This window comes from Setaria viridis, chromosome 6, assembly GCF_005286985.2.
Source record: "Setaria viridis chromosome 6, Setaria_viridis_v4.0, whole genome shotgun sequence".
In the NCBI taxonomy this organism is placed as follows: Eukaryota; Viridiplantae; Streptophyta; class Magnoliopsida; order Poales; family Poaceae; genus Setaria; species Setaria viridis.
Genome location: NC_048268.2, coordinates 19,650,086 through 19,676,219, shown reverse-complemented (window position 1 = coordinate 19,676,219; position 26,134 = coordinate 19,650,086). Strand labels below are relative to the sequence as shown.

Genomic DNA, 26,134 nt, shown 5'->3' with positions numbered 1-26,134 from the left:
TGATGTCAGTATTGTTTTTACGCTCATATTTACAGGACTGTTTTTTTTCCTTACCGAAACAGCATGGTACATTCCAGAGGTATTCCTGTGCACATGAAATTACAAACGGAATGCAATTACATTTAGGCCCCGTTTGGATCATTGGAATTGAATTCCATCCTAATAATCATAATTTAGACACAAATTAATTAAGCTAATATAATTGTATGTGGAATATAGTTGTATATTATAGTTGGTGATATGGGAGAGATACTTATATGCTGCACTTCTACTATAGAGAAGCGAGTCTAAGAGCGTGCTATAAGAATTGAATTCCATTCTAATAACCATAATCTATAGAATCAATTTCCATCTCCCACCCCATGAATTTAAGATAGGCTTATATCTAAACTTTGGAAAGTTGTGGAATGCCACATTCCAACATAAATTAGCCTACTCCATTAAATAGATTCCAATTCCTTCAAAATGAAGGGACCCAAACGGGGCCTTACAAAATTTTGCAATGCTCCAAAAAGGGCCTCACTCCTTTTTTTTAAAAGTGTTTTAGGATTTTTAAAACTGAGTAATAATAATCGAATTATGAGTAGGGGTAAACCCGCTCCTGCTTCTTAAAAAGAAGGAAAAAAATCCATTTTACTGCTATCATCTATTTACTTTGTCCGCTTAACCTCCTAAGTAACATTAAGCTCACTTTACTCTCTCGAACTATTTCATTTGGTCCAATCTACCCTAATTAGATTTCTATTTTTTATCTTCATGTACAAGTTGAGTTTTAATTTCAGATTTTGTCACTTGACTTATAATTTGATGTTCTAGTTAGAAAAACACTTTAGAAATTTTTCATGATTACTTTTTGTACAGTTTAGTATATCTAAGATCAATTTCGTATTAAATATTCCTAACCTATGAAAATAATCATGAAAATAATATATTTTTTTTACATAAATCATCATGTTTTATATACCTGCTTACAAAATTTGAACTCAAAATTCAACTCATACATGGAGAAAAAAATCTAATTAGGGAGTAGATTGGACCAAACGAAATAGTTTAGGGGAGTAAAGTAACCCTAAATTTTGTTTGGGAGACTAAGCGGACAAAGTGGATAGACGAGGGAATAAAATGGACTCTTTCTTAAGAAGAAACCTACCCGCATAAAAGTTATATCTACATATTTATATTTCACAAATACTTTTTATTAAGGCATTGGCTTCGTTACAATTGATGGGTATATCGTAAGAGAAACTAATGGTTAAAGTACATTTCAAAAGGCTTTTCTTATTTAGTATAGGTGCTCTCATTTATGGATATTATTTTGCCAGTGCTAAGAGAGATTCCAATAGATGCTGAGGTGCTCGGGTGACTTATGAGATCAACATCCTACTTCAGTACTAATAAAATATTGTGTGAGAAAACCCCAAATTGACTGAGCCTACGCCTATGTGCTGTGCATTAAATTGAAAGTTTTTTTTTTGTTTAGAAGTGATGGGGATGGGGAATGTGTTTCCCGATCTTCCCTCAGGTGATGATAACTTTCAATTTGGTGGAGGAATAGCACTCACAATCCAGCCTCCAATCAATAAGATTCAAACCTCACAATTGCAGCACCACTTCTCTTCTATTTATCAACCGTGCATTGCCTAGTTGATCATGCTACGAAGGCTAATAAAAAAATACAAGCAAGAAAAATTAAGAACGCAACTCAATTTACTGAAAAGAAGTACATATATGTTTCACTTCAGTTTGTGCATACCTCGTTTATTTGGTCAGATTCAAATATACAAAAACTAGGCAGTGTTCTTCTTTTTTTATGTAAAGCTTAGGTTGTAGTGGGTTGCGACCTGAAAGCTGTATGTAAAGCAGTAATTCATACATTACGTATTCGGTAACTTGATACATGTAGAAATAAATGGTAAGGATGAGAGGGTTAAAAAATGGATGGATCCATTTTCTATATTTGTCACGTATTTTCAATAAAACAGAAACTAGATGAAAAGTCATGGAAAAAGGATGGAAAATGAGATGGAGGCGACTGAGAGCGGGATATAATTGGGAGATGGCGTATCCATTTTTAATGGTGATGGACCCATGCTCATCACATTTTCAATTTAAATGAGACGGGCCTAATATCCTAATTCCCTAACCCTCCTCACTCCTCTCAGTCCCTTAGGCCCAACATACCTTGCATCCATCTTTATTGCTGCAGTGCAACTGGACACCTTAAGTTATGTTGTGCATGGAAAATACAAGTCTCTCTATATTACTACAGAGAAGACTCAATCATGAGCATGTTCTGTCGCTGTTGTGGGCTACTGCTTGCTGCTATGCTATAACCCTGCTTCACGCTTTTTTGCTACTGTTGTGACTCGTATTGTGGTAATGGGTGCTTGTGTCGGTGTGTTAATAGAGATAAGTGCGTATGTGTGCAAGTGTTTGTGTTGTTTTGAAGAGAGAACCTTTCGATCTATTTCCTCCGTCTCAAATTACTATTTATTTGATTTTTTCTAACACACCTAAATATTTATGTTTAGATACATAGTGAAATTTTGAAATTTTATATTTAGAAAAGTTAAAACGAATAGTAATTTAAGATGGAGGAAGTATCTGACGTCATGCGACAATTCGAATGGAAAACTTATGTACATATATATAGGCCACCTATAAGGATCGCGAAATCTTGAGCCAATGCACGGTACACATATCATACTCAGGCCTGGCAGATGATGGGTGATCTAACTTTGTCAGTTCTGAGACCGACCGATGCTTGTGTAATTAAATTCCGCCATGTGCCCGCGAATCAAGCACAGAGTTCACAACCGTCGTAACCGCATCGCAGGCGACCATACGCAAATCACAGCAAACCCAGATCGATTTCTTTGCGACTCTCAACCTCCCCACCAACCCCCTCGCTCCTGGCTTTCCTATATATTCACGCAGCTCACACTCTCACCATCACATCGACACCATTGACGACACGTTCGAATCCGACCAACCATCCTAGGAGAAGTTGGCTGCAGTGTCCTGAGATCGAGATGGCGGTATCTGGCAACGCTCACCGTCGCTCCGCTAGCAGCGCCTTCGTCTCCCTCGCCGTCGTTGTCCTGGCCTGCTCGTCGTTCCTTACCAGCAGCGTCGCCGAGGCGGCGTCGCCGTGCTCGAGCCACACCTTCACGGGCAACGGCGGCGGCCGCCTCTACGCGTCGTGCGCGGACCTGCCGCGCCTCGGCGCCACGCTGCACTACAACTACACGGCGGCCACCAACACCGTCGCCATCGCGTTCCGGGCTCCGACGCAGGGCGAGGACGAGGGCGGGTGGGTGGCGTGGGGGATCAACCCCAGCGGCCGCGCCGGCATGGTCGGCACCAACGCCGTGGTGGCGTTCCGCCGCGCCAACGGCACCCTCGCCGCGTACCCGACGGTGCTCGACAGCTACGCGCCGTCCATGGCGCCCGCCGCGCCCGGGGACCTGGCGTTCCCGGTGTCGGGCGTGGCGGCGGAGCACGACGCGGAGGGGAAGGAGATGGTGGTGTACGCCACGGTGGTGCTGTCGGGAGGGAAGGGGAGCAAGTTCACCCAGGTTTGGCAGCGGGGAAACGCGGTGGTGAACGACGTGCCGGCGGCGCACCCCACCACCGGGGACAACGTGCTCTCCACCGCCACCATCGATTTCAGCGACTGATGTTAAGACACACGCACACACACACTCTCTCTCTCTCTGGCGTGTATACGTATAGGCCTGGCTGTATGTCTGTGCATGTACACTCACTTTTTATCGCGGTTGTCACTTTCACCTATATAAGTATCCCAGTAAATAATTGTTCCCATGTGTCGATCCCAGTATATATATGTATCCCAGCAAATATACCGAGTACATGTGCCAAACTGAGCGTTGGTTAGGTTCTTTAATTTGTGCCATAGACAAACCTCGTTAATCTCAGTCTACCAGCCCAGTTTCTTAAAGTGCTTATAGGGTAGGGAGTTTCGACGTTTGTACTATGTTTAAAAAAAAACACATGAACATACCAATGTACTCCGTTTGTTTTTAGTAGACACATTTTGATTTTAAAAGGACTTTAGAGGGATACTCTGATCACCAAATATTTTTAAAATGTATCATCAAGTTCTACAAATCCTTCCCCCAATAATTCTACAAATTCAATATCATATTAAAAGATATTTGAAATACCAATCTATTCATTCACGCATAGCATTCATATATACAATGAGCATGCATACCTTTGGAGTTTATTCTCTTAAGATCTGAACTAAAACTCCCTGATAAGCCAAATCGGTTGCACCGTGCATCTGTCCATTTCATAATTGGTTGCAGTGACGTCGCTATGACGAGAATCGATCCTAAGCCTTCGACTGAAATCTGATGCACATTTTCTATTCCAAGGGATCTACTCCCTCCGGGGTCGTTTTGGCGTTTTGACATTTCTATATACATATACAGTAAAAATTACGAATCTAGAAATGTGAAAACAATCTACAATTTGGAATCTAAAAATGTGAAAATAATCTATAATTTGAAACGGAGGGAGTAACTCACATATATACTCAGTTAACTTCATCTTATCTTAACCATCCACGTAGTGTAGTATATAACTATATATGTATTTTAACCAGCCAGCACATTCGTAGCCAACAAATTGTAGTTTTTCTATTAATATACACCATATTTTGTAGATATATGAGGACGATTTGTGAAGGAAGCTAAACAAGCGTAAGGTTCCTTGTGGTGGAACCTGCCCACCAGTGTACGAGTCCTCAACTCGACACTAGTACTCGTATTTTTCTTGATTTATTCCAAGATTTAACCGGTGCTTCCACTTTTAGCTGTGCCCGACGTCAATCTCAAGGATCTGCGGACGCAGTCTCTCGAAGCATAGGGTAGGATTATGTGCGTGCATTTATAGGGCTAAGTGTGCGTGCGTATATATGAGCGTCTGCTTGTGAACTGTGTTTAAAAAAATGCATAAATAAGAACTACTGGTGCAAGGTGCTATCTTGAAACCCATATTTAACCAAATAATTGTGGAAGGACCCTATTTTAGTGTTAGCTTTATACACCAAAAAAATACTAGCTCTAGCTTGTACCTATGCACCGAAAACCAAAAACTGATCATCTATGTTTCCTTCTTGTGTCGTACCCCATGGACAAGAGATGTGCGTAGAGGACCTCATTCCAAGTGTCCGGCACGCCCGGCAGGCACCAGTGGCTGCAATCCTCGGGTGCGTCCGGCGGCGTTCCCGGCTCCCGGTACCGAGAGGGGTGGCCGTCCAGTCTGAGCTCTGTCATGTGAGTGATGTTCAAGAACTGTGCCTTCCTTCCGTGGCTCCTGATACCTTCCATCGTCTTCGCGATCATCGCGTTCATCCATGAGTACTCTTCACCGAAGTGGTCCGTAGTGGTCATCAGTGGATCAAGCCGGCCGGCGCACGAGCCACCTGTGTTCCAGGTGCCATTGCTGCCATTTCCATTCCAGGTTAGAAAACCTCGGTATTGCATAGTGAATTGATTTTCATATTTTGATTTTTTGATGAAGAATTTGAACTTGATCGGTTACTTGCCTATAATGCGAAGGAGAATAACTCCTGAAGAAGAAATAGCTCTGGGAAAACTGTGCACTGCTCAACTCCCAATCCTTCACAGTTTGCAGGGACAACCAAAATGCTTCCCTGATGTCCATGGTCATGTTCAAGCGGTCGCCAACCATGAAATAGTTCCCTCTGCTCATTCGTCATTGCAACATTCAACTAACCGTGTTCATAAATCTTAACAATATATGTAAACTTGAGCACCCAAATCGTAATAGCCATGGCTTACGCTTTGACAGTCTTGTGCACGTTCCACCAGTGCCCCGTGTTAAGCACGAGCACGTCGGCGCCTGCCCACCGGTCGGCGTGCCGGGGCAGCACGTCGAGCCGAACAGCTCCCCTCACGCCGCCGCCGCCTCTCGTCGCGTTCGCCGGGAAGCGGTCGACCATCACGACCATCGGCGCGCGGTAGTACTCGACGGAGAGGTTGTAGTCGGCGAAGACCATGGAGAGGTAGCCCTTGTGCCGGCTGATCGGCTTCCCGGACTGCTCGTACACCCTGGACGCGCCGGCCGGCGAGGCGCCGGCGAGCATGCACACCATGGACTCCCACTGGTTCCGGCCGATCGAGTCCCCGGCGAACACGATCCGGCCATTCCGGCTCCTCTCCAGCATATCCGTTGCGTTGAACCTGATGAACGAACTCCAAACCATTCCGATCAAGTAACTGCAAGACGCAAGCATGCCACGGGGACAAGGAAAAACGTCATGGCGGTGGCTACCTACTTAGGGAGGTGGCAGCGGTGAGGCCGCCAGCGCCAGTACCGGAAGGAGTCGTCCCTGCGGCCGTTCCGCAGGCACCGGAAGCCGGGGTCGAGGAACGGGCAGCCCTCCGTGTACGCCGTCACGCCGGCGTCGTCCCTCACCCATCGCCCGTCGGAGTAGTCGCATTCGGTGCCGGCGCTGCCGTGCTCCGTGCCGCTCCTGCTGCTGACCGGCGGCAGCCAAGGCTGGAAGAACGACCGCGGCGACGGCGGCAACCCGGTCGGTGGCAGGAGCGCGACGAGGCAGAGCGCGAGGAGGAAGAGGAAAACGGAGACGAATACGTGTCTTGCGTGCATGGGTCGGTCGATCCAGAGGTGAACGGGCGCGGTGGGTGATGACAAGAGCGCGAGGGATGGGAGCGATTTGTGGGTCGTGTTGGACCGTATCGAAAGCGGAACCATGTAAATAAAGTTTCTATAAAAAACATTCATGGCGTATATATCCGGTGTGGCCGTTGGCAAGAAAAGAAAATATATGGAAATGGATTGTATACCGATCGCGATCAAGTGCGGATGTTAATATGGAAAGAGATTGACACGCATATATTCACAATATTCAATTTTGAACACCATTCTGTAATGGATCTGGATCCGTAACCTTACCTTTAAAAGCGTTAGTATCCGAATCCATAATCGCTAAAATTAGAACATGGATATGCAAATGGTAACTAAAGTGGTTATATATGAATTGTTTTTTTAGGTAAGTTATATATGAATTGTTTTCATCATTTTCATTTATATTGTCGGTATCCAAAATAAATATAGAGTTGGATGGGTATCCAATATTATTCATATCAGTATATAATAAAGCATCGCTCTAAACCATGTTACGAATATATAATTTTGATTGAGGTTGAAGCTGATATTTTTATTGAACTACTTTTTATAAATAAATTATTTCAAAGAGCAATTTTTGTCTACATATATCATATTTGATCCCTATTTATATGTTTTATTTATGATAACTGCATTCTTCCAAACCATGAATAAATCGAAAAGATACTTGGTAATTGTTTTTACTCAAATCGATTAGATGTCTGAATGTAGATTTGAAAGAACTATCCATTTTGTAATTTGAGGTCATTCAAATCTATATTCGAGTTAAAATATGAAAAGTTCGTTCTATCGGAATCCACGCCAACCATACACTACTGCAGAGATGATGCGTAGTAACTGTCGAAATCTTGTTTGTACCAAAGGTGCCGCGAACCATCACTCCCATTTGCTGCTACGTGCTTTGCACCGCCTCTGTGGAATTTTAGCTTGTGTCAGAGATGATGGATTGACTCCATTAACGAAGCACCAAAGCGGTAGTGCGTAATTTGTGGCTATGCCTGTGGAATGGTTCCGTATGAAGTGATGGTTGTTGCCAGGCATGGTTGACTACATCTTGGACCCAGGTAGGCTTGACCAGACATTCTTGAATTTAAATGGTGTAGATCGACGCGGTCCGGACTGTTGAGCTAGAAGTAGAGGGCAGTGGTCGGAGTGCGCAGAGGAGAGAGCACGGAGCACGTGGTCATCAAAAGCCAAGTCCCAGCTTTCCGCCTGTCCAAATGACTAAGGCCCTGTTTGTTCTAGCTTTTGCTTTCCGAAAGCTAGCTTCTGGCTTTCCATCCTGGAATGCTGGTTTTCCGAAAGCTGGCTTTCCGAAAGCTGAGGTTTGTTTGGCAACCCAGCTTCTCCGAGGATAAGAGTGGCTGGAAGAGATGTACAATGTCTCTATTACCCCTATGTGTCCGTACTGATTGTATTTGTTTAATGCACAATTATTCATAGACTTTGTTGACAACATAATTATAATAAAATTAATGGGTCATTATCCATGCATTTATAAGTCACAAACATGTTCAAACGACATTACACTACTCTCTCATGGCCATCAAAGCATCAGCAATACTATCACGGAAAGCATTCATGTCGCTCTCTTCATGTCCATGTGCTTGTGGCTGAGATGATGTTGCTTGAGCAACACTTGGAACAAAGTCTTCATTTTGATCGCACAAGTCAAAAAGTTCATCAGTCAAAGCACTTTCTCTAATAAAGTTGTGTAGGGCATACATGCAATTATAATCCTTGCTTGCTTTTCCATTGGATAACTCGATATTTTTTGTAATATGCTCCACTTCATTTTGAGAACACCAAATGACCTTTCAATCACATTCCGTAGTGATGAATGTAAGTGATTGAACACTTCTTTTTTACCTCTTGGCTCTGGACCTTGTCGAAACTCTGGTAAATGATACTTCTCTCCTTTGTATGGTGAAAGAAAACCCTTCCGATTAGGATAACCCGAGTCAACAAGGTAGTATTTTCCTACACATATTTCTAAGATGTTAGTAATAATATATGGTTCATTTAATAAAACAATTGTAGGTGCCATATTGTTGTACCTTCTGGCGGAAAAGGAAATTTGTCAGCATATTTCTGCAATGCTTCATTAAAAACCCTTGTGTCATGCACTGAACCAGGCCATCCAGCAACAACAAAAGTGAATCTCATATCGAAGTCACATACAGCCAATACATTCTGAGTGGTACATCGGTACCGACCAAAATGTGTAATCTGTTCAGTAGAAGGAACAACTACAGGTATATGAGTTCCATCAATTGCTCCAATAGCACCATGAAAATGAGGTGAAAACCGATGTTCTTGTAGTTTAGGATGAACAATAGAAAACTCTGGATCTTTTGGTTTAATAATGTCTGCAGCCATTTTGTTCAAGCAATTCAACACGTGAGTGAACTTTCTATTAATGGTCTCTGTAGATCTCTGAAATCTATCCTCAACTTGACTAAAAGCTTGAGAACCACCTACTATCCATAAAAACATGGCCAAAGTTTCAATGGAATGCATACCCGTAGTTGATTTCAACCCATAGTTGGTAACTAAGGTTTCGTGCAAACTATCAAAAACTGCCCTTGTCATCCTGAACATTCTATAACATGATCTATGTCCGTTCAAAGTTGTAGTAACCCATTGATAACCAGTCACCTCAGGTTGTCTCCTTCCTGACTTGTTTAGATAAGTTTGATCATAATACATACCAAACATGTTTGCAGCATTGATCAACCGAGTCATCTTTTTCTGCTGACCAACTGCAATTTCCAACAACTTCGAATATTCATCATCACTTGATTCATCACTTGCAGAACTCATCTACATAAAGACACATGGACAATAACATCACAAGTTTGGTACGAATAACAGTAACTAGGTATCACAAGTTTGGTACAACTAACAGTAGGTCACAAATACATCACAAGGCATAAATATAGAGTTTTACAAAAATAACAGTAACTAGATAGATAGGATACAGAAATAATTCTTGCATGGCCGACTACTTCTTTCTTTCTTCATAGCATCTCTTCAGCCAATTGAACCTTCCTTCATTGGTATCAAAGCTAGACAAAAAAATTTCACGATTTGCAGAATGCTTGAACAACTGTGTTGCAATGTAGTGCTCATCACTTCCTTCTACAGCTCCACATTCTTTAACCAATGCCATAACCTCTCTAACCGACTCACGAGTGAAATCACCGGTCAATGCTTTGGAGGTCACAGAGTTGGAACTAATCACATCATCCACCATGCGTGACATCACCCTCACCATAGGATTCTTCCCTTTCTTCCTTGGACTAATTTTCCTAGGGCTATCACATGTCACCTTCCTCTTCAGTACAGTGCGTGTAGATGATGTGGGTGTAAATTGCTCACTCCCTATTTCTTGAATTGGATCATCATCCCTCTCTTCTTCATTGGGAACGCTATCACCACCACCTTCTTCACCAGGAATGCATGCAGATTGGCCTGAGACATGACTCTTCTCAAACATAATTTCCCATTGTTTCAAACATGGTGGAGGAGCATAACGGAATGCCTTTTTCTCCCTCCTGAGGTGTCCCTGTAAAAAAATAGAGAATACATTAGTCACTTGCATATAGTACAAAGAATTCCAATGAACATACACACGACATATTGCTAACCTTTGTATTTGTCTCCCACCATGTATCACTTGCTGTAGGTATCCCCAAAACAGGATGCCTTCCAAGGCCAGAATCGCTCCAAAGCGATTTCCAAAAACCATACAAGGTTTTCAAGTTATCCCAACGGTTTTTCAGTTGTTTCTGGGTATAATTTTTTCCTGTTTGAGTGAAAAACTTTTCCCGCAAGTTCTTATAGCCTCTTGCATTCAGTGTACCTAGAGGCCTATTTCCAGCTGCAATCTCCTCAACAACAATGTTACAAAAAATTGTAGTCATTTGAGGATTTTCCCAATCTGCTTGGCATACAACCTTCTCGGGTTCGTTGCTCTTTCCCTTGCCCTTTCCTTTGTTATCCATCTAGACAGAGAGTTTTTGTTCATGATTGCATACAAAGATATCATTTAACAGATTGCTGATTCCAAATCCTAATCCATGATTCAAAGCTCCTAGACCGTGATTCTAGGCTACCATAATTCTAGGGGTTGTAGTGCTCACCTTGCTGCAGATGTGGCGACGTCCACGAGCAGGGACTGTGTTGCAGATCGGGCCGCTGGAGATCGTCCACGAGCACGGTCGCTGCAGATCGGGCACGAGCAGGGACCGCTGCAGATCGGGCCGCTGGAGATCGTCCACGAGTAGTGCTGCTGCAGATCGGGCACGAGCAGGGAGGGGCGACGGGCGGCTGCTGCAGGGGCGACGGGCGGCGGCTGCAGCTGCAGGGGCCACGGGCGGCTGCTGCAGGGGCGACGGGCGGCGGCTGCAGGGGCGGGCGGCGGGCGGCGGCCGCAGGGGCGGGCGGCGGCCGGCAACCGCAGGGATGGGCAACCAAAATTACTGTAGCGCAACTATAGCATTTCGTTTGTATTTGTGAATTATTGTCCAAATATTGACTAATTAGGCTCAAAAGATTCATCTCGCAAAGTACAACAAAACTGTGTAATTAGTTTTTAATTTTATCTACATTCAATACTCCATACATGTATCGCAAGTTTGATGTGATGGGAAATTTTCTTTTTGCATAGTGCCAAAGTTGGGATTTTAGCATTGGTCTCCGGTTGCTCCATGTGAACTTCCTGTCCTGTTGATGGATTTCTTTAAGACCGCAGAAGTTGAGTGCTGTCCTGAAGCGTCTCATGAGATCTAGGTTCAGATTGTAGTTGTTTTTATCCCTAGCTTGGTAGATGAGGTTGAAATCCTCCCCTGTTAGCCAGTTTTCGTCGTGAGCGGGCTTGAGGTTGAGCATATGTTGTACGAAGGTTGTCTTCTCGTTGTGTCTTGAAGGCCCATAAACTGTGGTGAGGAGAAAGGAGGACCTGCATTGCTTCACCGTCACCGTCGACGTAATAGAGTATCTGCCAATCTGTATATCTTGTAGATCGACAAAGTCTTCGTTCCACAGAATCATGATTCCTCCTTTGATACCTTGTGCATGTTTGAATGAGAATCGGTTGAGACGGAAGCCCCCCAGGAAGCAACCCAGCACATTCAATTTCTATGATTTTGGATACCTAACCTTTATTTTTTTCGAGCAAAATACCTAAAATTTACAGAAAAGGACTTGGATAGCAATAATCAACGTATTATGTTAAGCAGATTCGTTATCTCAGTACCTTGTCTGCATATTCCTAGATCCATTAAACCATATCTCTATCTATGACTAATGATGCTGACCTACAAACAAATGGTCTTTCCTTTTTAATTTCATATGTGCACCAATTATTGCCACCTTTTTATTGATTTACATAGCACATCATTGATGCGAACAGTCATACAAAGACAAGAGAGAAACAAAAACACATTAAAGGGCGCTCTTGTTGTTCTCTGCCTTATTATATGTTGCACAATAGAAGTTGTTTGTTGAGTTAAATGCGTCATTAGTATGTAAACTGGGTGAGTGGATGCATTTAGATACATCATCTCTCAAATTATTTATTTGGAAACAACAACTTGACAGGTGGGTGTGGATGGGACACCGGGACGACACTTGAGCTAAAAAAAATGCCACATAGACAGTACGGGGTAGCCAATGTTTTTTTTAAAAAACTCCTTGCTAATCCTATCATTTATTTGAGTTACGTACCTTTCCAGCTTTTGTCCCATGCTCGGAATGTTGTAAAATATTTAAAAAATCATATATTTCATGAAACATAGTCAATTTTTGCAAGGTGAAATAAGATATTGTAAAGAATAAGAAATATGTTTCTTGTTGACCACCGGCATTGTATAAGCCCAAAATATTGATCTTTTGATTCGTTGCTCAAATGGACGGTCGGAAACCATGGCTGCGTGGAGCTCCTTGAATCCATTCCATTTGATTTCTTACTCGTAGTTTTGGACCTCTAATCATGAAGTTACACGTATGTAAAGTTTTTCGGCAATATAAGCTACCTATGTGGGACCTACACACAATTCCAATTACAAAAGGAGTATAAATAAAGGGCTAATTTGCAATAGTGCTGCCCATGTTTTATTTGTATGTATAAGCTGTTTATGTGTCATTTTTTATTCATGTGTCCTCCTGGTGACCTATCCGCACCCACCTATCGAGTTATTGTTCCCAAATGAATAATTTGAGAGATAATGTACCTAAGCGTACCCACTCGTCAAATTTATGTACTGATGATGTATTTAACTCTTGTTTTTTACTAGCACATTTGAGGTAAGCCATATTGTCAAACTGTAATCCTTTGGTTACTATATATTAGAATGATACGCCAATGTGCCTGCAAGGTTCTTAAATTAATTTGAGTAAATTGCACCCATCATACAATAATTTGTCATATGGGTACAAATTAGTCCAACAACTTGTGAAATTCTAAATTTGGTACAATAACTTAATTGGCAGTAAAATGCTCAATTTAGTAAATAACTTGGCAAGTTGGTACACCTATAGTCCACTTGTGGTAACAACAACATATTAATTAATTAAGCAAAGTTGATGGACATGTGAATTTTCTTCCTGCTAATAATTCTTAATTTTTGTCAATAAAAATTGTCGATCATGACCAGCCCGTTGCTTCTCAACTGTGTACATAACTTATTTACTCATTAGTTAAAATTAAATAATATTTTAGAATTACGCCATTGGCATTACTGAAAGATTAAAGTCCATAAGAGATACCTTTGGACCTTAGGATTTTCTGCGCTTCTGTTCATGTACTCAACAAGTGTACGGAAGCATATTTGTCTATGTTCTTTTAGATCCCTTTCTAAATAAGTACATGAGGCTTTAAAAAATATTTATGCTAAACTCCTAAAAGATATATTGATAGTATGTATTAACATATTGGTTTTTTTAAGCCGAATAATGCATATATTCAAATATGTAAAAAACAGAGAGAATGAATTTGTCAATATTGAATATAAAATTAAATATTCCTAATCAAAATTAAATTAATATATAAAAATAATTAATATGAATACATAACATTAATTTGAAGGATCTAGTCTTGGCTAAATACATTGCCATTGCGACGCGAATATCAATGGTCAAAATAATGCTCAATAATTTGTTCAAACGCGAATATACCTTAACCTAGCATTAGCAAATATGTTGCTTGTTATATTATTTGGACTGCAAATGCACCAATTTGCCAAGTTATTGTACTAAATTGAGTGTTACAAGTTGTTTTACCAATCTACACCCACATGTCAAATTGTTATACTAGATTGAGTATTTATAAGTTGTTAGACCAATTTTCACCCACCTGACAAGTTGTTGTATGGTGAATGCAATTTACTCATTTAATTATGTATTTGAGGCTATCCAATTAGCGGCCCATTGAGATAAGTTGGTTATTGTAAATTCAATATTACATAGCAGAAGATATACTTCAAAATGTACCGTAGTTGACTTCGGTCAAAAAAAATACCGTAGTTCAAATCAAATCTCTTTAAAGAAGATATTCATCCGAATGGCAAGAATAATGCTGTGCATATTTTCTAGTTTACCTATAGTCTGTTACCGGCCAGTTCCCAGAACTGATGCACGCTTTTTATAAGAGCTTGGCCGGTCATGTCTTGTTATAAAAATGAGGATACTAAGTAAACCAGGAAACGTGGCAGGTCAATATTTTTTTTTACTTTTCTGGGAAAAACTTTGGTGGAAGCTAGTACCCCTATTGTTCTGATGTGATAATATTTCATAGTTTCAATATTATGAATGAATGAAGCTAAGTGCAACGTGGTACTTTCATTGCTCAATAATTTATCTCGAACATCCTAGCTGGTAGACAGAATGCAAGAAAGACGTTGTTAATTAGCATGACATAAGGATACTGACACTAACACTTTCTGATTTTCATTCTTTTTAATAATTTCTAGGTTATAACGATTGACCATGACTAGGTGAAATGCAGGACCAGTGGGATTGGGACTTTTATTTTAGGATGTTTGGAGTTGCACCAATTTTCTTACACAATAATCACTAGTGGAGACAGAAGATTTGCCGAGTGCCCTCGGCAACATTTGTCTCTTTGCCGAGTGTCATCGGCAGACAACACTCGGCAAAGATGAAAGTTTTGCCGAGTGCCATACGCTGACACCCGGCAAAGCCTCACCTCCTGGGCCCAGATCTTGGCCTCTTTGCTGAGTGTCACTGTGGCACTCAGCAAAGAGGCTAAAAATTTGCCCAGAATGAACAGATTTTTGCCACGTATCTTCTTTGCCTAGTGTATTATGTCTGGCACTCGGCAAAAAGGTCTTTGCCGAGTGTAACACTCGGTAAAGTGACCATTTATTTCCTGCTTTTATGGTTCAGTCACGTATAACGTACCCCACTCAAGCAAACATTACAAGTATCACATATAGTTCACAATAAGCATCACAGGCAGTTCATATAGATATATATCAAAAGCATCACACATAGTTCACAATAAGCATCACATGCAGTTCATATAGATATATATCAACAGCACATTGCAAATAAACTTCAGAATCACAAGTAGGTTCATTCACAACCACAAATGCAAATAAAATTCACTGAGTGCAAGGGTGTCCACTGAAAAGTCACAAGTAGTCAGTGAGTAGTCACAAGTAATCCACAAATGCAAATGCAAATAAAATCACAAGTAGTAACTGAGGAGGCTAGGGTGTCCACTGTGACCATGCTGGGTCATGAGGCTCGTTTGATGCCGCTGATTGATTCTGGACAATCATTTTCTAGTTTCTAGAATCTGGTTTCTTTCTAGTTTGTAAACTATAAATCATTCTGGTTTCTAGTTTCTAGTTTATTTCTAGTTTCTAGTTTATTTCTAGTTTCTGGGCATCTTAGCATCTTTGTAAGTTGATTCTGCATAAACTAGAAACGGTGATTATAAGGTTGTGAAGTGACTCATAGGAGTAGTTGTAGGAGGTTGAGGAGGAGGGAATGGGATCGGTGGCGGAGGTTGACCCATCCTCGCACAAACACCCTACATATACTCAAACATCTGCTCCATCCTCTGCCGATCTGCCTCCATCCTTGCCTCTAGCGACTCCCGTAGCCTCCTTTCTTCTTCCACCTAGGCCTACAATATTTCATCCCAATGTTACAATACAATGCAAAAGTATGTAAAAATCAATGAACAAATGCTTAAAATAGAAATAACCTGGAGTGCCTCCATCTGGAACCGTGTAGTGTTCGGCCGTGGGCGTATCACCGGGTTGGAACTCGTGCTGCTTGCTCGAATCTGGGAGAGAGTGGGAGTACTGGCCGTGTCGATTGTGCTATCACCAATCCAGTACCGGCCATGCTTTTTACCTCCTCCCGCCCTCATGATGACTTCTCCATCAAGGTCATGGGTGCTCGGATCGTACTCTGAGCCATGGACCTCCCTTGCCATCGATGTGTATCCATCGAGGCGGCTATGGACGGTCGCATTGCTATACGCCGAGGGCGGGTCCTCTAGGGTGTAGTCGATGTTGGATGTCGCCTTGCCCTTGTGGGCCAAAGCCCATGCCTTGAACTGGGAGCAAGGCTGGCCACCATGTGCCGACGACTGCGGAAAAAAAGTAATATGATTAGAAATTATGCAGAATTGAGCGTTAGAATAAAGAAATGAATTCGCGTAACCATGTAGCCGCGTATTCTTCGAGGCTGAGGTTGCCTTGATGGTGTGGTGCACCTAGCATCAACAAACGCCGCTCCCGGAAAGCGTTATGAGTCTCCTCCCACTCGGGATCGCACCACTTGTCCACCATCCGTTCCCAGCACTGGAGATGCTAGGTACACCACCACAGAGGCACCTACGTCATCAAGTATATGACATAAGAAGATGAAATTAAGCGTAATTAATCTTAGAAAAAATAAATCCGAGTGTTCTATATTTACCTGCAAGTATTGTTCTCGGGTCAGCTTCATGGTTCTTGCCTCAGTTTTAGAGACCTTCACTCGAAGGATGTCCCCGTGGTATGTGACGATGGCCTGGACGCGCGCCTCGTAGTGCATGTCCTTCACTAGTTTCTTGGCGGCTTTGTCAGCCACACGATCTGCCTTGGCCTCGTATCCCTCCTGGCATCTAAAGAAGTCCTGCATATAGACGCAATGTATCCAGTCATTATTTCTAGAATGTCCAATGAATGCAATGTATTGAGCAATGTAGTGCGAGGAAGACTTACCCACAGCTCGACCTTGACCTGCTCCGCCTTGTTGGCGAATACCCTGCTATCCCAATCAGGGGCGTCACGAACATCGACGTAGCCACCAGGCCAGGCTAGGGAAGTGTAGCCTGAGCAGAAGACCAAGGATGCCGTTGACATAGCGTCCGTGATCACCCCCACCGACCTTCGTCCAAGTCCTGCCCAAGTGATTAAGATAAATTATTAGTTTATATTGTAATTTTGAACATATCAAACGAAAATTAGTCATAACATCTAAAGTTACTTACTTGGACCCAGAGGGTTGAATCACCGGGCGTCTCTCAAGAGGTATCGGTCGCCTCGGGAGGGTCAAGGGACCTCGCAACCAGACACGAGACGAACTAGAGGAAGCGGAACCCCTTGCCGCCTCCTCCACCTGTACCTGCTCCTCATCAGAGGGTGCGTGCATGGAAGGTACCTCCTTAGACTTAGACGACGACGATGAAGGTACAATAGGCGACGGTGGTCTCGTCCTGCCTCCACCCTTCCCTCGACCCCTCCCGGACTCCTCAGCTGCATCAGACCCTTCAGCTGCATTGGACCCTCTACCGGTCGCTCTTGCGTAAAGCAACGCTATCTTCCTCAAACTGCCCACCATTGTTCAATGACCTGCAATTAAAAAGAGTAAACCAATTAGCACAAATAATACATTGAAAGAGATGCAAAATAAACAAAACATACTTAGAAAATAACATGGTATGACAAATAATTAATTAATTAGTATGGATCATACATGTATTAGAAATAATCATCATGATTGGGATTAGCTGGATCATAAATCTCATCATCACTATCACGCGTGTCGATATAATCATGTCCGTGCTCCAAAGGAGGAATGCCGTCATCACCGTCATTGCCTAAATGTAATCGCTGAAGTAATTCTAAGTCCTTCACATTCTGAACCTTGTCTCTAGCGTCCTCGTCAACACCCCGTTCATTGTCTACTTCCATACCCAATGCTTCGGTTAAGTCTATCTCAAAACTCCCTTCGAGCCCATCTTCTTGAAAGAACTCTCCGTCATATGTGTTGGGGCTATGTTGTAATCTTCATTGTTTGGGACAGGTAGTTTACCGTGTGGCGATACCTTGTACACAACGTCCCAATCCTTAAGACGGTCGTCGGTTTGGCACGGGTATGAGAGATAATAAACTTGCGTGGCCTGTTGAGCCACAATATAGACATCCTCTCCTGGTAAGATGGATGATTGTCAAATTTCGACTAGTCCAAGATTAGGGGTCCATCTCACTACTTCAGGATCAAATCAATGGCATTTGAATATGATAGGATTAAGAGGTTTGCAACCATGAAACATGAGTTCGTATATTTCTTCAATTCTTCCGTAATACTCGACCCCATCAAGGCCTGACGTAAAAACTCCGGTATTTGTGGTTCTTCGATTGGGTCGACTCTGCTCGTGGCTTGTTGTGTGAAAGCGATATCCATTCACGTCATAACCAGTAAATGACCTGAGCCTATAGGCACAACCATCGGCAACCTGTCTCAACTCGGCACTCATAGACGCATCGGTTTGTCCCTAAAAGTTCACGCAAGGTAGTTCGTTATATTATTCGCACGTACGAGCAACTTGTAATATCAAACTAAGTACGAGCCAAATTGGATAATACCTTCTATTTGAACCAAGAAATGAAATCAGGCATTCCATTTCCCCCACCCTCTCTAAGAAGGGTTGAAGCTTCTTGTAGGGTAGGTTCCCTTGATTCACGCCAGAATTGACGATGAAATTCCCTACACCAACAAGAAACAAGGGAGTTGGACACAGAATAGTGACTACTTGAGAACAAGTTTCTTGAGAACTTACAGCATGTACGTCTCCACTTCGAATAGGTTGGTCAACACATATAGCATGATAGTGTGCCACTCTTCATGTTTCAAGGTCTTGCTGGTTGCACCACTTGCACTTCTGAGTTGCCCTCAAAAAATGCTAAGGTTCAATTCATCTTTGCTAGCATTGTAACGAGGGGGTGGATGATGCATGCTAGGAAGGTTGTTAGCATAGTATTTTGTTGTGAAGTTTGACACCTCCTGCAGAATGTATGCCTCTACTATGGATGCTTCAATTTTGCATTTATTTTTACATGTAGTTCGAAGAACCTTTTGACATCTCTCAATTGAATAGCACCAACGGCCCTGCATAGGCCCCCCCATTCATGCCTCATACGGGAGGTGCAAAATCAAATGCTGCATCGGATTGAAGAAGCCGGGTGGAAAGATCTTCTCCAACTTATAGAGCAACACATGCACCATTCTTTCCATGTCTGCAACCACGGTACGAGATAACTCCTTAGCACAAAGCTGGCGGAAGAAATTGCTCAACTCCGTGAGCACTATCCAGACATGCTTTCCAATCATCATCTGGGGTGCAGGGTCTTAAACTACGTCATCTTTCATAAAGTTCTTGATGTCTCATCTGAATGGATGGTCAAGAGAGAGGAATTGTCGATGTTTGTCGAACAAAGAAAACTTTCCACCCTTCATCAACCAAATGAACATCAGAGATGCCTTGCATACTAGGCATGGGAACTTCCCGTGAACACACCAACCGCAGAATATCCCATACACTGGCAAGTCATGCAGGGAGTACTGGTACCAAACATGCATTTTGAAGTTTATCTTTGTAGCTCGGTCGTATGTCCATACCCCTTCCTCCTAAGCACGAACCAAATCATCAATCAGAGGCTGCATGTACACACTCATATTATTCCTCGGGTGTTCAGGAATTATCAACGACAAGAATATGTTCTATCGTTGAAAGAGGACGCTAGGGGGGAGATTGAGGGGGATAACGAACATGGGCCAACAAGTGTATGGGGAAACCGCCATTCCATAAGGATTGAACTCATCTGTTGCCAACGCAACACGTACATTACGAACCTCTAGAGCTTTCTCACGATGAATCATATCAAACTTTGTCCATGCTTCACCATCGCATGGATGTACCAGCTTCTCAGGATTGTATCGACGTCCGTATTTGTGCCATGTCATCTGTTTTGCGGATTCCTTAGTCATATAAAGCCATTGGATCCTCGGTATGAATGGAAGGTACCGTAGGATCTTCACGGGGATTGCGAGCTACCTCTTTTGACCATCACCAGAGTTTACCTCCAGGAACCTAGAGGATTTACACTTCACACAATACTTTGACTCCGCATGTTCTTTCCTAAATAAGACGCATCCCTTCGGACAAGCATGTATTCGCTCATATGGCATCTTAAGTGCACGAAGGAGTTTACGTGCCTCATACATGCTCTTTGGTAGAATGTGACCATCTGGGAGCAGGCTACCAAAAACTGTTAGCATAACATCAAAGACTTCCCGACTCCAGCTAAATTGGGACTTTACGACCATTAGGCGTGCAATGGCATCCAGTTGAGAAACCTTGGTATGCCCGTGAAGGGGTTGCTATGCCGCAAACAACATATTGTAATACGCCTTTGCGGTTGCCTCTGGCTCGTCCTCCCTACATCCTTCATCGAAGTATGCTTCATGATAGCCATTTAACATGTATCCCACCCTAGCATCAGCATCATAATCCTCGATGTGTTATCTCATGACCTCATCTCTCACACGAGCGGATTCACTATGGTAGATCCACTGGGTATAGTCTGCCGTAAATCCATTCTTGCAAAAATGTTTACCCATGACCACCTTTGTTTGTCGACGTGAGTTTGCACAAATGCTGCAGGGACACCAAGTGGCACACGCTTCTTTAACCCTTGCAAATGCTAGTTCCAAGAAAGCATCGGTCTTCTCAATCCATTCATCGGTCAACGAACTCTGACTAGAGTGGCCCATGTACATCCACTCAGAGTCATCCATCCTCTAACATATCAACAAGTAATATAAAAATCAATTGCATCTACAGGTTCCTATACTGTCTAATAGGTAAAGATAGGTCCTAATCCCACCCGAGGATGTGTAGATGGGGTTAGTTTCCATGCTCTACTCCTATTCGAGATAGAATTTCGGCAGCACCTCCCCGCTGTTCTCGAAATACTTGTCCTGGTAGGGAGATTGTGTATTCGGAGAACAACAGGGAGATGCTGCCGAAACTCTATCTCGGATCAGAGAAAAGCATGGAAACTAACCCCATCTACACATCCTCGGGCTGTCCAAAAAACGTGGACAATTCAAAACAGATACAGTTATAGATATGCAAAGATCTGCATATTTCCAACCGTATCTCTTTCTAACGGGAGACGCCTAGCTATGGTTACGTGATATACAAACATCCTATGTTTCACATCATATAGAAAGAGGGGTGTAGGATGCCTCACCTTGCTGTCCTACAAAGTGACGAGTCAAGGATAGTGGGGAATGATCTTTGCAATAGCCTCTCCTGCAACAAATGAACATAATAGTGTCAATTCAATTGTGAGAACATAGTAGTGCGACAATTCACACTTCACACAGTACCCTCTGTTCAATTCAAGGAATTGGTAATTCTTCCTTACAAATTATCTCACTGCTATTTCACAGGTGGATGAAGTACTCAAGGTGCATTTACTATCTATTGCTTCTTAACTGGTAGCATAAGTTCATGTGCATTTTGTGTACAAGTGATTGCCTCTACTATTAATTTGTTATTGACTACTACTCTCATAGGTGGATGAAGTACTCAAGGTAATTAGCAAAGCAGAAGCACCAGGTAATTAACCTGTCACGCAGGGGGCAGGGGGTGGCGCCGGCTGTAGGAGGCCGGCGGCCGCGGGGCGGCGGCGGCGGCGGGGGCCGGGAGGCCGGCCGCTGGGGGCGGGGCGCCAGGCACCGGGGGCCGGGAGGCCAGCTGCCGGGGACGGGGCGCCGGGGGCTGGGAGGCCAGCCACCGGGGGCCACGCGCTGGGGGTGGGAGGGCGGGCGCCGAGGGTCGGGCGCCAGAGGCAGGGGCCGGCGGTTGTGCGGGAGGCTAGAGGCTCGCGCCGCGGGCGCAGGGCCGGCGGCGGGAGGCCGGCGCCGGGGGCTGGGAGGCCAGCCGCCGGGGGCCGCGTGCTAGGGGCGGGAGGCTGGCGACTCGGGCGCGGGCATGGGGCCGATGGCAGGAGGCCGGCGCCGTGGCGTGTGTGCGTGTGAATTTTGGTGTCTGCGAGTGCGGGTGAGGTAGCGATTTTACTGGGATGAAGCCTGTTTGCCAAGTGCCCCAGATCTGGCACTCGGCAAAGACGGGTATGCCGAGTGTCGGATCGGGACACTCGGCAAACTTTTTTTTTATTCCCCTCCCTTCTTTTCCTTTATGTGTTTTCTAAATTTATTCCAATATATTTTGAAAATACCTTGTCAAATTCATTCAACAATATATATTTGATTTTTCTACAAATAGTGTTACATTATTTTATGCCGTTATAGCTCAAATTCAATTTATATCAATTAAAATTCTATAATTGCACTTAATAAATTAAAATTATCAAACGGTTCCAAAAAATTACCAAAATTTTACATGGAACAATCTATATTCTCTATTGTCTATACAAAAAGTTTTGAAGTCAAACCCCAATTCGACCGTCACTTTGACTCCAAATCTTACCGAATACATCTCAACGTTACAATTCTTCTTTGGAGATGTTTCGGTTTGTAAACATCGTACGTGACAAATTGTGCGAAACCTTCTCAATTTTTTACTACAGCCTCCACGTATGATATCATCACATCATGACAAATGTTATGATTTTCAGACTTTGTTTGCTGTTTTTAGAATTTAAAAACCATTCGGCCACACGTTCGTGGTCGTGTTTCCTGAACAAGATGTTCGAAATTTCTTTTCATTTCCCGGGTAAAGCCTCACACTAGACTCAATAACATAAATATCATTTTTCTACTAATTTTATACTCTTATTTGAATCACTTGCAGTTCAAATTTGACTTATACCAAAAAATTCCTTGAAATGCAATAAATTAATTAAATATAGCAAACAGATTTAGAAATATACCAAATTTGTACATGGAGTACCACATGTTATATGTGGAGAGCAGAAAACGTTTTAAGGGAAGAAGAGAAAAAAACTTTTTAATTTGCCGAGTGCCCAAGTCAAACACTCGGCAAACTTGTTGATTTGCCGAGTGCCTACAGAAAACACTCGGCAAATGTAGTTCTTTGCCGAGTGTCACTCGGCAAAGAGGTAACAGCCGGCATACCCCCCGAACGGATGTCGACATGGTAGTATTTTGCCGAGTGCCTAGTCTTTGCCAAGTGTTTTCTGCTGGTTTGCCGAGTGTTTCTTATTCTACACTCGGCAAATAGGTTGTTTGCCGAGTGCCCGATGAATTGCACTCGGCAAACCTTTCAGCACTTGGTAAATATTGTGTTTCCAGTAGTGAATAAAGGTTTTGTTAGATGGTTTAGATATCAATCTGGAATTTGGATGGTCGATCCTTCGGGACTAGCATTATTTCTCAAAAACAAAATCTATCAACCTCATCTCAGGAGAGCAAAATTTCAAAATCCTTAACAGGAGAGGAGGCACGAGCCAAGGCACAAATGCTTGGCTAGTGGAGCCTGGCATGCACGGCATTTGTGTCAAAGTCAGCATCAGCTAACAAGGCGGTAGCCCGAGTAAGCTATCAGTGGAGATTCTCACCTCGCGGTCGATATACATAATAAATAACGAAGCAGTCCACATGCCTTGGTGAGCAGGTCAACATATCCTCCACTACGGAATGGTAAAGATAGGCAGCCTAGTGGGCAGCCAATGCCTCAGACTGGACTGCAAAAAAGGTGACAATGGTGCAATGCTAAAAAACTGTTTGTAGAACTGGTTAAAACAACATTTTTACGGGTGGGTGCGTTGCCCGCTTCTGCTTTTCACAGCTATAAATAGATTTTGCAGGAGCAGGTAACGTGCCCGCCCTTATTTCAACCCACCTCTGTAAAGCCATTTCAACCAGTTCCTGGAAACACATTTACAGAGGTAGGTGATGCCATGACCTGTCCCTAGAAATGACTATTTGCAAAGGTAGGTGATGCCATAACCCCTTCCGAGACGTCAGCTTAAATTGTTTGAACAGGGGTACGTATGTTGCGATTAGATCTCATGCGTTACTGCACGCAATCAAGACGATGCCATATCCGCATAATGGTATAACTATGTGAGTAGCATGCATTTTTGCAGTTTGCTAAATTCAGATCACAAAATTTGAAATGATCTATCAATATACAATGAACTAGAGAAGTTCAGTTACAGTACCAAGAGCCCATGCTGTGTGATCCAGTATCTTCAGCTAAAAACCCTGGGACGATGGAGATTGTCACTACGTAGATCAGGAACAAATCAAGTGCATAGTCTATATTCTGAAGCAGCAATTGCTTGGTGCTCAAACGTTCAATACATGCTGGGTCTTCGATAGACTGAAAAATTCTTGCAAAAGTTATTGTTATGGATTAGTTATTCGAAACTTGCTGTCATTTAGTGTGTACGTACATATGAGTTTGGGGGACTTTTAATGCCCCCAGCAGCAAGATCCACTTTAACCGTCAAAGATCCATCAGAAGCTGCTTTTGAACGATAGAAGATCACAATGGACAGCCTAGGGAAGACAAAAGCATACAGAACAAGGCATAGAAGCTCGAAGAAGCATGGCATTGAGAAGAAGAGCATTGCATAAAATTATTGTGTTCATGTAAAATGTGTCATAACTCGGTCAGAAGCAGGAGAATGATGCATATGAAACTTATCCATAGTTGTTGCAACATACTAGCTCCGAAGGCCATCCTGGGAATTCTCAAAAGATGCTTTTGTTATAAACCTCAATGCGGAGGTTATTGCACCTGATGCAGCTACTCCAGCAAAAAAGGACTGAAAATGAAACATATCAGCGAAAGCTCTACAAATGCAAGTCGAAATTAATGTGTTTCAAGGATATCTCCAAAAGGAGATATCTTGTGAAGTAGCACCTGGATGAATTCTGGGCACATGAAGGAGAGATCACCCGTCATACCCCCTTGAACATGACCATTGGCAACACCAAAACAAGCAGCAATGATGCAGGTACAAATGGTGCAATTCCACCTCTTCCTGACGTTGCAACATCTAGCTGCAATGATGGGTACAAAGTATTAATGAAAATTATGGTACCATAGTTTAAGTATTAAAAACTGTACAATCAATTTATTATCTTTTTTTTGCGGGTACAATCAATTTAGTTGTGCTTACAACGATCACTGCTAGTGAGCTCAAGAAGAACAGCATGTACCCTGCCAAAATGCGGAACCTAGTATTGATCTTTGCCCCATAATAGGTGAATATTGCGGTTGTACTGAGAACAAATGGTTGGTAGGCCACAGTAATAACTTTTGCCGGATGGTAGTTCTGCATTCAGCAATCGTACGAGACAACTGTTATAGGTAACTTATTAATTCCATTTATGTTCAGAGATACGGTTTGATGAACTAAGTAGAGAACAAATTCATACCGGGAAGAGGTACATGTAGTAATCTAATATTATAAGCATGCTGTTAAACCCAAACAGGCATCCATTCCCCAGAAGCCAGCAGATAAAAATTCCCCAATACTTTCCCTGCAATCAGTGAACAGTGGTCGGAGAAAAGTGAAGAGAATACAAGAGCAGTTCCTCTTTAAACCATTGCAAACCTTTGTTGTAGCAACTCTTGGGTCTTCTTCTTTGTATGCCATGTTTGACGGTTCAATAAAATTGCCCTACAGATCAATCCGACTTGAGAACAAAGAGATCGCCTAACATGGTATGGACACAAAACTGAGTATTTTGATGAGAAAGAGTACTTACTGCCATGATGCTATCAGTTATATGGAGCTGCACGGTGAACATATATATATAAACCAAACAGGAGCTTGTATTGGCGCGGGAAAGGCAGAACTATGGGATAACTGAACAAATGAAGAAGGGCAAATATAAGGTTCGATAAGACATGGCCGAAATATGGGTGGGATAATGAAACAATTGCTTGACAATTGTCCTTCATGAGTCAACTCCATCAGATGGGATCACATGACTTACAATGAGAGAGAGAGAGAGAGAGAGAGAGAGAGAGGGTTAAGCCTTAGTCTTTGGTACAAAAATATAATTTGTAAATCATTCGTCGTCAATGCTTGACAGAACTCATGCATGTTTCCATTTGGCATTATATATTTATACACAACACATGATCAACTGCTCATCGCATATTACCACGTGC

The 26,134-nt window shown here is 42.8% G+C and overlaps 2 protein-coding genes and 1 pseudogene across 2 annotated transcripts; 1 reads left to right on the top strand and 2 right to left on the bottom strand.

Annotated features, from left to right (window-relative positions):
- Window positions 1-2,939: 2,939 nt before the first annotated feature.
- Window positions 2,940-3,825, top strand: LOC117860216 (cytochrome b561 and DOMON domain-containing protein At5g47530). Its single transcript, XM_034743470.2, has one exon. The coding sequence runs from the start codon at window positions 3,033-3,035 to the stop codon at window positions 3,678-3,680; it is 648 nt and encodes a 215-aa protein (XP_034599361.1). The 5' UTR covers window positions 2,940-3,032; the 3' UTR covers window positions 3,681-3,825.
- Window positions 3,826-4,981: 1,156 nt separating this feature from the next.
- Window positions 4,982-6,663, bottom strand: LOC117861792 (protein trichome birefringence-like 8). Its single transcript, XM_072294539.1, has 4 exons — window positions 6,329-6,663; window positions 5,832-6,233; window positions 5,576-5,734; window positions 4,982-5,472 (listed from the first exon to the last, which is right to left on the bottom strand). The coding sequence occupies exons 1-4, from the start codon at window positions 6,661-6,663 to the stop codon at window positions 5,127-5,129; spliced, it is 1,242 nt and encodes a 413-aa protein (XP_072150640.1). The 3' UTR covers window positions 4,982-5,126.
- A 17,395-nt stretch (window positions 6,664-24,058) lies between these two features.
- Window positions 24,059-25,731, bottom strand: LOC117861790 (equilibrative nucleotide transporter 3-like; annotated as a pseudogene).
- Window positions 25,732-26,134: the final 403 nt, after the last annotated feature.